Source organism: Girardinichthys multiradiatus, chromosome 14 (assembly GCF_021462225.1).
Source record: "Girardinichthys multiradiatus isolate DD_20200921_A chromosome 14, DD_fGirMul_XY1, whole genome shotgun sequence".
Lineage (NCBI taxonomy): Eukaryota > Metazoa > Chordata > Actinopteri > Cyprinodontiformes > Goodeidae > Girardinichthys > Girardinichthys multiradiatus.
This window is the reverse complement of record NC_061807.1, coordinates 34101812-34116911: the sequence shown is the minus strand read 5'-3', so window position 1 is coordinate 34116911 and position 15100 is coordinate 34101812. Positions and strand designations below refer to the sequence as shown.

General features: G+C 41.9%; 1 protein-coding gene across 3 annotated transcripts in view; it reads right to left on the bottom strand.

Moving 5' to 3' along the window:
- The window catches only part of shroom4 (shroom family member 4), an 89096-nt gene that overhangs the window by 52161 nt on the left and 21835 nt on the right, over positions 1–15100 (bottom strand). For all 3 annotated transcript variants that reach the window (XM_047386012.1, XM_047386014.1, XM_047386016.1), the window contains exon 2: positions 1427–1578. In XM_047386012.1, the coding sequence (XP_047241968.1) occupies positions 1427–1578 (152 nt within the window). The remainder of the gene's footprint in view (positions 1–1426; positions 1579–15100) is intronic.

Sequence of the window (15100 nt, the reverse complement as noted above, 5' to 3'; positions counted from 1 at the left end):
CTACACAGGCTTTTATTTCCATAATATGAAAAGTTCAAATTAGGAGCAATTTTCATAGAGAAACCTGGTTCAGCTCTTCCATCCACAGGTCATACGTTTCTTGCTTTTAAGGCCAAAACAGAAGGTTTAAATTTAGATTAAGGTTTAATTAATTTAACTGGGATTACTGGCATTCTAAAATGGATAGTTCAGTGAAAGTAAAATGAGTTTCACAATTAAGAAATCACAATGTGCTTCAATGAAAGACACCTGCAAATCCAATGCCATCAACTCAGACATGGCTGCAAAGCTATAAAACCTCATCTGAATTTACAGCTTGTTTGAATAAAACAGCCTTCAGTTGCTTTTTAAAACAATCAACAGGAGTTAAAGAACATAATGAGATGCAGTAGGGTCCAGGGCATGGGAGCTACTGTCTGAAAGGTTCAATCCCTTCCAGATTCTTAAAGAATCAGTGTCTCAGTGTTTCCTGAGTTGAGTTGCAAGCAACTGTCAATTAACCACAGCTTGATGCTGGTCAAGCACTTAGTTAAGGAGGACAGTTTATAAAGCTTTAAATAAAGAGCTGAGCTGAATATCATCAGCTCGGGGATAACTGTACCTCATATTGCCAAAGCTATTAGCTTGTCAACCTTTACACATAAGAACTAAAGTATCAGCCCATCATTGATCCACTGGGTTTAATAATGTATTGGCCCACCCTTTGCAGCAATGACAGCTTAATCTTTTCAAGATTCAAAAGCGTGTTTCTATAAATTCTCAAACATTGCTCCAGAAGCACCTTTGTGAGGTCAGACACTGATGTTGGATGACTCACAGCTTGTCCCATAGGTTGAGGTCAAGAAAATCCATTAAAAATGTTTTCTTTTAGATGAGTAGTTGACAAACTAGTCTAATAGAGCCACCTCTAGGACTGTAGTGGAAACTGTAGACCACTGAGTAAAATGCAGTGGTACAGGAAGTCCACAGTAAACAACATTAAAACTAAGTGTTGCTGCCCCTCTTTCAGATACATAACCAGCGAAGCTTTAGCTAATACTAATGGCATATCCCCAAAGCGGCCACAGGAACTCCTGACTGAAAACTAAACTTTGAGTTGTGATTTACATGTGTGTCCAAGCATTCCCACAGACACAAAGTCCCCACTGCTCGTGTGTGTTGTCAGCAACCAATCTGTAAACAGCATCCTAGCACAACAGCAAGAGGACTATCACGTCCTTACATCCTCCTTCACCTTCCTTCCTCTCCTACTGCTGTGAGTCAACACCAACACAACAGAAGAAGAAGGAAAGCGACAAAAGCACATCTATTTCTGTTAGACAAACACTCCTTTTTAGACTGCTAAACCAATGCTCATCCCTGCAGGTACAAAGAAGCCCCGTTTCTGCATATGACTCTACGTCACGGTGTCTGAAAATGTGTTTACCTCCTCACTGTGAGCTTCAGTATCCTGTACGACCCCTTGATGAGGATGAGGGCTTCCTGTCTGCTGCCGTAAAGGGCGGATCCATTGATGTTGATGAGTTCATCTCCAACTTTCAGCCTCTTGCAGTGGGCAGCCTTCCCTCCATCCTCGATCTGAGGACAAAGATGGGATTTGGTTCAGATGAGGGAAAATTAGCTGGAAGGCTAACAAGGGCACATTCACATAAAGAAAAAAGAAAAAACTAATCGTTAAATTAAAAAAAAGGCCCTCAGGAATCCCATGGCGCCGCCAGGACAATGACTCCTTTAAAACCTGTTTTTGGAGACCTTTTTAGTTCAACTGTGCCCGTCCCCATGACAACCTTGCCCCGGAGAGCATCTCCAAAACAGCCCAAATCAAAATACCCCACAAACCCCATCACATTCCCCTTGTAACAAGCCGTGTGTGTGTTTGGCTCAGTGGTGAGGGCTGAGTTGTTAATGCATTACTGGGATGTTTTAGTGTGGTTTTAAGTTAAAAAAAAACAACAAAAAAAACGTGATGGGTGTGTGGTGCAGTGTGGGGTGAGGCTGAATTCAGCCGTAAATCACACACAAAAAGAAGAGATGATGAACAAAATCCAGAAGGCAGGAGCACAGATGGGACGGGGAAACCAAAATGCTTGTTCAACTGTCCACCAAAGTAAACAAGAGGGGATTCAGCAGAAGAACAAAAACCCAACAAATACAACATTAGCAAGCTCAATATACAAATGCATTACTCGCTTTAGGAAGCAACTAGGAATGTCCCGATCAGGATTTTATTTGTCCCTGAAACTGATCCATATCACTAATGAAGGGGCATTTGCTAATACTGAGTCCCAATCCGACTCTGAGTTAAAATCAATGCTTTGTATGGGCTTTAAAAAAACAGACTAAGCGATTTACACCTTATGTTTCATCAGCGCTACATAGCACAGTCAGCTCATTCACCAATGACATCCCAGATGCTGCAGTACCTGCTATCCTCCACAGCAACAGATTTTTTCTCAACAAATACAGCTACGATCTTTAATAAACTCACTTGTTGCTCCTGCTATAGATGTTTTCATGCTAAGCAGTTTACTGAAGGCATCAGCGTGTTACATCTCAGTTTTAATATAATGTGTTAACAAACCATGTTTCAATGCAGCTCTAGGTGATCCTGTGTACGAAAAACAAACCTGCTTTATAATTTTAGCGCTTTCTGTCGAACGACATAAACTTCAGCTGCTCTCTGCACATTTGTCCACCACACTGGCAGCCGTTTGGACGCAGCGCACAAAGCAATGCACCTGACACAGACTGACAGGAAGTTAAAGTCAACACAAGCGGTGAAATGCACCTGGGTTGTTAGGGAAAGCCACGATTCTGCCATAACCCCAGAGAATGATGCTGCCACCATGCATTGTGTTCTTTGATAATGTTAAGTGTAGTTTTTGGCCCAGGGGTGGGTTTTTACCCAGCACTGGATGATATCTTTCGAAGAAAATACTTTTTTCTTGCATCTATACTGCTTCGGCTAAACAAATGGGGAACAAAGGAGATTTCTGTCAAATAAATAAGACAAAAAATCCTTGGTAGAAATGTTTGCGGCTCCTTCAGTGGTGCTCTTGTCTCTTTCAAAGATTTGGAGAAACCTCCAGAGTTTCCAAAGCCAATGTTGTCCCATATTTTTTCAGATTATTGATGACTGTCCTCATTGTGCTGTGATATATAAATAATGAAGTGCAACAAGTATCCTTCTCCTGACTGTGACATTTATACAATGAGATCCTCCTAATCCTCAGTAGGCTACTACGGTGCAAAAGTCATTAAAATCCAACGAGGAGAGCTAAGCTTTATTTTACGTTAATCAGATTTAATTTAGTTGATGGTAGGTAGGAAATGGAGAAAACAGAATGCTAAAAGTAAATCAGGACGAGCTTCAGCATGAATTAGTTTTTCTGGGGAGGGGGGTTAATTCCCCACCCACTACCGAATGTGTTTGTTTTGCAGCTGAATTGCAGAATGAAATGTTACATTAAAGGTGGGAGAATGTTTAAAATGATTCATTCTGGTCTTATTTTATACATCACAAAAACCTGACATTTGAACAGGGGTGTGTAAACACCGGAGAAATCTTTCGGCCATGAAAATCTAATTGGTGCATCTCGTTTTCATGCAGGTCTAATCCTATTTGCAAAACAACATGCGTATTATAAATGGAATAACGCGCGTTTCAAGAACATAAAGTGACATTTTTAAAGTGGAAAAAACAAAAAACATGTTAATATCTGAGGACAGCCACAATAAGCGAAGTTAAAAAGAAATGCAGAGACATAAAAAATACTTCATCCGTTTGTGTACGAACATTTTCCAGCCACATTATTTTTAAAAACCACAGACACACAAGAAGGCCACCGGGCTGAGCTGAAGGTTTTCACCAGTGTTTATTTTCACTTGTTTCTAATGAGCTTTTGACTCTAAAAACAAACCAGAGGCCGAAAAAGGCTTCAGTGGACGACTGTTTATCGCTGCTCATAATGTGGACCACTGTTCACACACACACTTACTCCCAAAGCATGAGAGCGATAAAATGACCTTTCATTATGCAGAAACGCAACAGATGTAGGACCAACGAAATAAACTGTGTTGGTGGAAGCTTACAACATACACACGGGTCAGTTCTTGGTCCTGCTAAAACTATCAATGTACCGTTAAGGTATCTGTCATTTTCCCACGGAAAACAAAAATCAGGGGTGTCGAGGTCGGACTGAGGCGAGAGAAGGAGACGAGGATAGGTGAGAAAGGATGAGCTGAACATAGAAGGTAACAAGGATAAATAAATGATTCAGAGGGAGGCAGAGGGCAGAGAAAACAGCAGAGCAGAAAAAAGGAAGGGAGGAGACGACCTCAGGGGAACAAGCTGTAATTTGTCCGACACACACGCATACACACCTGAGGATTTTATATACTCAACCCCAGCATGCAGACATGTGGAGCATAATTAGAGAGTGGTAATAATAGAGTTGATTATGGAGCGTATGTTTCTATGTGCAGCTGATGAAGTCATTAACCACAGCTGCTTTCTGGACACATGAGGATGGATGGAAGTTGTTAGCTGCAGCAGCTTGATACCAAACACCTCCAGACAAGAAACAAAGGGCCGACTTTCCACAGAGCAAGGTTTAAAGTTGTTGCTGGAAGATAAAATTAACTCCAGCAGCCGCCACTTGAGCTTCTTGGATCATACTAAAACAAACTTTTAAAAGTAAAGTGGTCTAACTTTTGCACTAACTCGGTGTGGGGTCCAAAAGCTTACCACAAAGGAGCCGTTTTTTCTTTTACTGGTTTGTCCTTCACCTCACCCAGGAAGACCCCATTGAGATGTAACTCTTTTTCATGAGACTTCTGTTCATGCGGGTGGATCTAAGAATCTTAGATTAAAAAGAAAGGACAAGAAAATGTGAAAGGATATACAGTATAAACTCGTCACTGTTGACATGATAACTTTCCAGAGTTGGAAACTCCTTTCTCACAGCATTCTCACGGATCCAGGAATGTGTCTACTTATTCCAAAATGTTATGTACAAAGTGCAAAAGGTGAGTTTTGAAGGCAGTCGGTGGCACTGGATTTCATTTAGGGCTATGAGGGTATAAAAACAGCTGATTACACTTTGCAGAGTTTTATTAGAACGACGTTGGAAATAGCAATGCTGTTGCTGCTGCTGCAAAAACAGCGAACGCTAGCGTGGCAGAGACCACGTCAATGCGTGAGTGTGTACCATGGTGTGTGTGTGTGTGTAATAAATGTGTGTCTAGGTGCAACGAAGCAGGCACAAAAAGAACGTGGCAGCAAATCAGTATGAAATATAAAAATAGAGTTAAATGAGGTAAGGTCCAGTTATAAGCTATTGTTCTGTTTAACCTTTACCAACTGAATTACACAGCATTTACTGGCTATATTCAAGATGTGCAATTAGTGATGTGTAAGAAGTTCAATGTTGGCTCATGACTTAATAGAAAAAAAGAGTAGACATGCAATTGAAATTGAGATATTTTTCTCTCCCTAAAGCTCCCTATGAAACATCTGTACAAGGTGTACTTTCAAGAAAACAGAGGAACATGTGGAATCAGAAAGGGATACTTAAAAATGCAGCTGCAGAGCATCAGTTAAATGTGGGTGAGATGCCCACAGAGGGGGATGATTTTATTTGTACAGTGGGGAAATTCAGGTGTGTCAGCAGCAAAGCATCCAGGTTCATCCAGCACTAAAACCATAGAAGAAGTTACCAGACTAAAGGTTATAAGAACCAGTCAGGAAAAACAATCAGGCTATAAAGTAAAGGAGAATAAAACCCAGAATAAATGACATTTATTCTTGAACATACTGTGTGCCAACAAGGCACACTGAGGTTGATTAAATTAGAAATGTAGCATAGTCAGGTGATATTGCTGACAGCATCAATGTAAAAACTGTACAATATAATACAAAGCTGCTTTCACTGATTTTCTGTGACATTCTTCTTTTATTACTTGATCATCGTTTTTCAGATTGCAAAGCTACTAATAAATGTCCAAGGGGCTCCCGTTTAAAATAAAATGTCACTAAACCTAACCTATTTGTGTCTGACGATAAGAAAATAAAATATAATTTCAATACAATCTCCGACGGGGGTGGAACCCCGATGACCTGTGTGACAGCCAGGGTCACAAACCACTCTGCTAAGGAGGACGATCCGACTTCACTGAATGTTTGTGATTCATATGATTTGATCAATTATTGACTGTGGTGAAAAATGGTAACGCTCGAAAATAAATTGATCCAGAAAATGATAAGACATCTAACCACGGTCTGATCAACCTCTCCTGACGTAGATTTCTGTGGAGCGCTCCAGATCGAGAGGCGTGTATGAAAGTAGTGCAGCTTAAACACCAGTCCTTAAAAACTTTACACTCAAAGCTAAATTAACAACGCTAGTTTCACTTTCTATGCAACATAGGCCAAACATGGAAGAAAAAAATGCAGATTTGTTGTTTAAGTTAATTAAATGCAAAGTGATTCCAAGCTTTATGATCAGTTATGGAAAATAAACATGTTTTCAATTATGAGCAAAACAATCACGATGATGATTCTTCCTATTCAGGCAGCACTGGTAGACACACACATTGCCTTTGCTGGCAAAAACAGTGCAGCTCACCAATGCCCAAAGTTTCCATTTTGTAATCATTTCCCAATAAACTGTAACTGCAGAAACAGATGACAAGTTACTTCAAGTTTTTTTTTTTTTTTAATGGTGGAGTTGTAAAACGCAGCCCTGCCTGGAAAACTGCTATGCTAGTTAGCGACTAGGTGGAGTATCGCCCCATTGTGGTACTGTTGTTAGCAGCACTTCTAGTTGGGAGTGGGAAAAGTCACACACCTGATTAGATTGGGTACACCTTAACGGCTATTTGAAGATTGGTAAAATATTCCTCAAACTTCCTAACTAAATTACAATATCTTCAACCATATATGTTTAAATATATAAATTCGGAAAGGAAAAAATGTCTAGTTTTTAGCTCCAACCAAAGATCCATATTGAACAAACTCAACAACATGTGCTTTCATTTATATGTCAGTAATAACCCCGCCCCGCCCCCCTCCACAACAAAAGTCACAAAACAGTCCAAGAAACACCTACTGTATGTACACAAAGGACAGAAACAACTATTGTGCCAAATAATCAGTGATGATGATTTGTACCAGCCTACCTTCTTTTTTTATGCTAACATCTGGTGAAAGAAGGTTTTCTTCTTATGTGTAAAAGAAGCCAATGACCTGACCGACGTGTCTGCCATGTGTTAGGTGTGTGTGAGTCTGTGCCATGCTGCTGTGGGATCTCCAGACAGGGTGAGGTCAGCCCAGGCACAGGGAAAATGAGAAGAATGCCCTCTCTATGAGCTAGAACACACACAGATCAGACACACCCTTTTATATTGAGATTTGAGGAGTTACTTTGTGTTAGTGTGTGTCTGTGTGAGCAAGTGAGTGTGTGTTGTGGTACGATGCCAATTGCTGCGCACATCGATAGGAGAATGGGGTAAATACATAAAAAAAACACACACACACGTAGTGTTCTCCTAAGTAAGGGACCTTGCGTTGACTTCCATGAATTGCTATAGCCTAAACCTGACCCTTACCCTAAACCTGACCATTAACCCATAATACCATTACCCCTAGTGTGGACCAGGCAAAATATCCACATAATGTTGGTGTCCCTTCAGGGATATGTGTATACACACAGAACTGTATTCAACAAAAGCTTCTTAATCAAAGGCTGAAGTGATCAGCTTTGCTCTGACAATTAGCAACAGTTGTGCGTGAAACTCTGACAGAGGTGATAAATAAGACAAACGTGTAGTTGACTTCAGAAATATTGCAGCCTTTAATTATCAAGAAGATCAGCTTACATCCTCCTCCCAACCCCATTCCTTTACAGAACACATGCATGTGCTTGTGCTTGTATTCCCGGTGTCTTAGGAACATTATCTGTTTACACAGTCACGCTGGGGGGAACCTGACATCCTCCTGAGACCAATAATCAAGATCCGTTAACATAAAAGAACATATTTTAGGTTAATGAATTGGTTTACTGTTACGGTAATGGCGAGGGCAAGCAGGTGGGGTGTTTCATTCAATGAACGTTAGCTTGAAGTCTCTCAGGTGGAGGAAAAATTATTCTGTATCAGTTAACTACCCTCATGGGATCCCTACACCTGCATTCCCCCATTAGAGAAAAAGAAATGAGTGGTTCTTAGCTTCCAGTTTATGAAGACGTGTGCATATACAAGATACATGGTCGTCAAAATATTTTACGAATTGAAACCTGAAAAGTATATTGTGTATTTGTCCAGTCAGCTTCCTGTCTACAATAAAGAAATACATCCCCGCAGCATAATGCTGCCACCAACGTATTTCACTATGGGGATGGTGTGTTCAAGGTGATGCTCAGTGTTACTTTTCTACCACACAGTGTTTTACATGTGGGTCAAAACGTTCAGTATTGGCATTATCTCGTCACTCTTCCTTGTGGAGTGTGCATCTCATATATGTTGCCTCAACTGATTCTGAAACTCTGCAGCTCCTCCAGAGTTACCATGAGCCTCTTTGCTCAGTGTTTATGGACAATCATGATCGTGACATGCTGATGATATTGATTTAAAACCTAATACTGGTTGAAACTTTATTCCTGACCCACCTGCTGTGCTCCCTGGTCTTCATGATGCAATTTGCTCACTAATGTTCTCCAAGAAACATCCGAGGCTGTCAAAAAAGAGCTGGATTTATACAAGGGGTATTAAAATAAAGGAGGATGAATAAAAATGTATGCCAGTTCTGTCCAAAAGCTCATAATGAATAAACCTGACATTTGTACATCTGGAGGCTGGAGGCCCAAAGTGCTTCAGCAAACATTTGCAAAAGGTTCTATCCAAAAAGGTATGGCAAAGTGTCAGCAATGACAGAAACAAACTAAGACATGAATCAATGTGCTGCGTGTTCAAAACAAAAACAGTTAGAGGAGGGGTTTAAGTTGATAATGGTGCAGGGCAAGACAAACACAAACACGATAATGGAGGGTTCTGTGCATTCTGTACTCAGTTTTTTACCCCCTCTTAAGGAAGGTTCACTCTGTTCAAGGGAAAAAAAACGAAGAAGCAAGCCAAGAACATTTCCAACTATTTCCAAAGGTTTGCTATAATGAAGCAATATGATAAATTCAATAACTGCACGTTGCCTAGTGTTGTGGGTGGTGAAGGAAATAAATAAATCACTTACATCCATTAACTACGACCAAACACTTAACCAGAAAAGTAAAAATCATCAGCATTGTTACCCGATTCTCTCTGAACATGATGAACTAAACGGCTGGTAGACAAAAATACAAAAGAAACACTCCGGTGATAACTGAAGACTTTCTCCTAGAATGAACTGATGAAAATCATGAGAAAGTTTTTGAGCATCAAACCTACATGGAGGCAGTCTTCAGAAACAGCCAGTTTTTTAACTAGTAAAGGAAGGCAAATCATTTGTTTAAATGAAGACATGATCTTTGTAAGAAAACCTTCTTCAAAGACAAACTAACAGCATTAGTACCTTTGTTAAGCACACTGTGCAGAACCTCAGGGTTAGACCTTCTGATATAGCGATCAACATGATAGGCCAACAGAATGGCCCCAGCAATGTTGGCTGCCCCTCAGGGACAAAGACCCCAGCAACTTCATGTTCCTGCTATTGTCTGCACCGCCACTGTTGGGCTCCCAAGCATAATGACAGTGTCTCCGAGGAAAAATACTTCTAGAAACAGCCCTTTATGAGATGGAAACATGAGTAAGAGGAGTTGGAGGTTTTGCTGTCACTTCTTTCAAAACCTCTAAAGGTTTTTCCCACATTTCCTGTTTTGACAGTTCTTAAATTCACCTTTATTTCCACTGATAGTTCAGAGCAGTATATTGCCACAAATTGGAGTCGTTCCATGTGTGAAGCTTTCTCCAAAGTCAGGCTAAGAACTGCAAATGAAACATAACCTCGACTTGTCAAGCAGGTTATTGCCAACTATCCAAATAGAAAACTGCTGGAAGTTAAGCTGAATCCATCAGCCTAAGATTGACAGTTTCAATAATATACATGGATTGGTCGTGTCTACTTTTATTTTGCATCGATCATGTGCTAACACTCTGTAATGTTAGAGGTAAAGAAGCCTGGACCACTTTTAAATTGTTTGTATGGCATCATTTTGGGCAATATTTACAGTGACAGACATAACACAAGTGATCTGTAAGCACTTTATGAATACTGCAAGTTGCAAACTGGCATAAACTATCCAGAGCTTGTCCTACATTATGCCCACATTGACATTTAAAATGATCTCATAAGCTCTTGTTGGTCATGATGTGCAAAGCAAAAACAACAACTATGCCTCAAATCATAAAATCAAGTGCACCATTGAAACAAATCCCAGCAACTTCTAGTGTGCATAACATGTGATTAGGGCTTGGCATACCGCTCTTCATCCATTTACACAAACTGCTTGGACCTCACAGACAAGCACATGCTATTTTTAGCTCAGGTACAGATCTGCGGTCCACTAAGAGATAAAATATTTTTTAAAATATTACTTGCTAACCTTCCTGACTTACCCAGTCATTACTCATCTGTCTCAGGAGCATTGGCAATCAGACAAATTGATTGGCAAAACTGGCTTTAGCTTCTTTGATTAGTAATTAGCATGCTAACTGTAAATATTAGTCTCTGTGTAGTATTTCCATGGACAATATAGCTCTGTACAGTGAGTTAAAGAGGCCCTTTGGAAAAATGTCCCAGAGGTGGGTCCAAGTTGACCCACTGTGCCAGACGGCTTCATCTCATACCCCAAATGACGGTTTGCTTTTGTGCTTCCCCGGTCTTCAAACGCTGCTTTCCTCAGCAACAATTTCCACATTGAAGGGTGTTGTTACCGAAGCGTGGTAATGCTTAAATATTGTGACACAAAAAGACTGGACTTGTGTGCTAGTTTAGTGGCCAGGGACCATCAAGCTGAAAATTGGGTGATTCCAGTGACCAGCATGTTTCTCTTCAGTATAAATAGGGAGACATTACCACACTAAAATAGTCATTTAGTTCAACTCATTTCATTTTATTCAGGATTCCATACTTAGGTCTTGATCCTCAGCTTAGGTTTCACATTTTAAAAAATGGCAATAAACATTTCTAAGAGGCTTTTTCTTACACCTATAGCATTACTTTCCTTATGGCTCGCATGTATGGAAAGCAAGCTCCTCTTTCTTATACAAATGCAGACACACACACACACACACCCTTCCTCAACCTCTGCCCTCTAGTATGAGCCATGTGAGGCTCTCCTCCCTTCCTCACACCCATACTCACACAAGGCCTTCTTTATCAGGGCGGGAGGAGGGGAGCCGTCGAGATGGAAAAAGGAAAGAAAGCTCCCACGCTTGCAATGAAAGCACCAGCAGTCAGATCTGTGTGCATGTCTGCATGTATGCTGCCGTTGAGCTTCATTGATCCCTGGTGTTGCAACTGTCTTTAAATGGCCTTTCCATAGAAACGCCGAAGGGAGCAAACGAGACAATGATGCCCTAGACGTATAAGCCCTCTTTAGGGATGCGATTTCAGCAATGGGCCCTCGTAGGCGAGCGGAGACCTCGGGTCACTGACACAGTTGGATCAAATTCAATGGCAGAGTGACAGAGGAGGGGAACAGGAAAAGGGTGAAATAAGTGAAGTGGAAAATGAAGAACATGAAGAAAACGTAACTAGCAAAAGGAGAACAGACTAGAGCAAAAAATCCCAACACTGACTTAAAAATCAATGACTTAAAAATCAATGATTATTTTCTGACCTTCTACAAGCAGTCTGGAAACCACAGAAAGATGCTATGAGCTCAGTCACATGGAGGAACACCAGCATCTGAATACAGATCCTTCTCAAAATATTAGCATATTGTGATAAAGTTCATTATTTTCCATAATGTAATTATGAAAATTTATATATTTTAGATTCATTGCACACTAACTGAAATATTTCAGGTCTTTTATTGTCTTAATACGGATGATTTTGGCATAAAGCTCATGAAAACCCAAAATTCCTATCTCACAAAATTAGCATATCATTAAAAGGGTCTCTAAACGAGTTATGAACCTAATCATCTGAATCAACGAGTTAACTCTAAACACCTGCAAAAGATTCCTGAGGCCTTTAAAACTCCCAGCCTGGTTCATCACTCAAAACCCCAATCATGGGTAAGACTGCCGACCTGACTGCTGTCCAGAAGGCCACTATTGACACCCTGAAGCAAGAGGGTAAGACACAGAAAGAAATTTCTGAACGAATAGGCTGTTCCCAGAGTGCTGTATCAAGGCACCTCAGTGGGAAGTCTGTGGGAAGGAAAAAGTGTGGCAGAAAACGCTGCACAACGAGAAGAGGTGACCGGACCCTGAGGAAGATTGTGGAGAAGGGCCGATTCCAGACCTTGGCGGACCTGGGGAAGCAGTGGACTGAGTCTGGAGTAGAAACATCCAGAGCCACCGTGCACATGCGTGTGCAGGAAATGGGCTACAGGTGCCGCATTCCCCAGGTCAAGCCACTTTTGAACCAGAAACAGCGGCAGAATTGCCTGACCTGGGCTACAGAGAAGCAGCACTGGACTGTTGCTCAGTGGTCCAAAGTACTTTTTTCAGATGAAAGCAAATTCTGCATGTCATTCTGAAATCAAGGTGCCAGAGTCTGGAGGAAGACTGGGGAGAAGGAAATGCCAAAATGCCAGAAGTCCAGTGTCAAGTACCCACAGTCAGTGATGGTCTGGGGTGCCGTGACAGCTGCTGGTGTTGGTCCACTGTGTTTTATCAAGGGCAGGGTCAATGCAGCTAGCTATCAGGAGATTTTGGAGCACTTCATGCTTCCATCTGCTGAAAAGCTTTATGGAGATGAAGATTTCATTTTTCAGCACGACCTGGCACCTGCTCACAGTGCCAAAACCACTGGTAAATGGTTTACTGACCATGGTATCACTGTGCTCAATTGGCCTGCCAACTCTCCTGACCTGAACCCCATAGAGAATCTGTGGGATATTGTGAAGAGAACGTTGAGAGACTCAAGACCCAACACTCTGGATGAGCTAAAGGCCGCTATCGAAGCATCCTGGGCCTCCATAAGACCTCAGCAGTGCTACAGGCTGATTGCCTCCATGCCACGCCGCACTGAAGCAGTCATTTCTGCCAAAGGATTCCCGACCAAGTATTGAGTGCATAACTGTACATGATTATTTGAAGGTTGACGTTTTTTGTATTAAAAACACTTTTATTTTATTGGTCGGATGAAATATGCTAATTTTGTGAGATAGGAATTTTGGGTTTTCATGAGCTGTATGCCAAAATCATCCGTATTAAGACAATAAAAGACCTGAAATATTTCAGTTAGTGTGCAATGAATCTAAAATATATGAATGTTAAATTTTCATCATTACATTATGGAAAATAATGAACTTTATCACAATATACTAATATTTTGAGAAGGACCTGTAAATGTTCGATCAGTTGACTCCGCAGTGGCAAGGCTTCGGGGGTGGATGAGATCCGCCCTGAGTACATCAAATCTCTGGATGTTGTGGGGCTAACATGGTTAACACGCCTCTTCAACATTGCGTGGCGGTCAGGGACAGTGCCTCTGGACTGGCAGACTGGGGTGGAGGTCCCCCTTCATAAGAAGGAGGGTGTGTTCCAACTACAGGGGTATCACACTCCTCACCCTCCCTGGTAAGGCCTACGCCAGGGTATTGGAGAGAAGAGTCCGGCCGATAGTCGAACCTCGGCTTCAGGAGGAGCAGTGTGGTTTTCGTCCCGGCCGTGGAACACTGGACCAGCTCTATACCCTCTACAAGGTACTCAAGGGTTCATGGGAGTTTGCCTAACCGGTTCACATGTGTTTTGTGGACCTGAAGAAGGCATTCGACTGTGTCCATCGTGATGCCCTGTGAGGGGTGCCCCAGGAGTATGGAATCGGGGGCCCTTTATTAGGGGCCATCCGGTCCCTGTACGAGCGTAGCAGGAGTTTGGTCCGTATTGCCGGCACTATGTCAGACCTGTTCCCGGTGCATGTTGGACTCCGGCAGGGCTGCCCTTTGTCACCCGTCCTGTTCATAACTTTTATGGACAGGATTTCTAGACGCAGCCAAGGGCTGGAGGGTGTCTGGTTTGGGGACCAGTGGATTTCGTCTCTTCTTTTTGCAAATGACGTGGTCCTGCTGGCCTCCTCTAGCCAAGACCTACAGCTTGCGTTGTAGCGGTTCGCAGCTGAGTGTGAAGCAGCTGGGATGAAGATCAGCTCCTCCAAGTCAGAGGCCATGGTTCTCAACCGGAAAAGGGTGGTTTGTCCACTTCAGGTTGGAGGGGAGTTCCTGCCTCAAGTGGAGGAGTTTAAGTATCTCGGGGTCTTGTTCACGAGTGAGGGAAGAATGGAGCAGGAGATCGACAGACGGATCGGTGCGGCTGCCGCAGTAATGGGGGCACTGTGCTGGTCCGTTGTGCTGAAGAGAGAGCTGAGCCAAAAAGCGAAGCTCTCGATTTACCAGTCGCTCTACGTTCCTACCCTCACCTATGGCCATGAACTTTGGGTCATGACCGAAAGAACGAGATCCCGGATACAAGCGGCTGAAATGAGCTTCCTCCGTAGGGTGGCCGGGCACTCCCTTAGAGATAGGGTGAGGAGCTCTATATATATATAGAGCTCCTCTTTATATATATATATAAAGAAAAACCAGCAAAGTATGGACTGGATGAGCTGGTCAAATTCTTATGATACAGAACCAGGACAGGCTCACAATAGAGATGAACCAATCTAAGATTCATGGCTGATTTCCGATCTAAAAGCTTTGAGCTGTACAAACCAAGGACTGCTGTTAACAGCATTCACAATATTTGTTCCTAACCTTCCTGTTGCAAGCATCTTTCATTATTTGAATAAGGAGCAGAGGCGACGTCACACAGTGTGTGTGGAAGAGCAGTGGTTGTGAAATTGGAATTTTAACTATTTAAAACAAAGACAAAATGATCATGACAACTGACATTTTAAACTGAGTTTAACATCTTGTATTAGAGGTTAACATGATTAGCC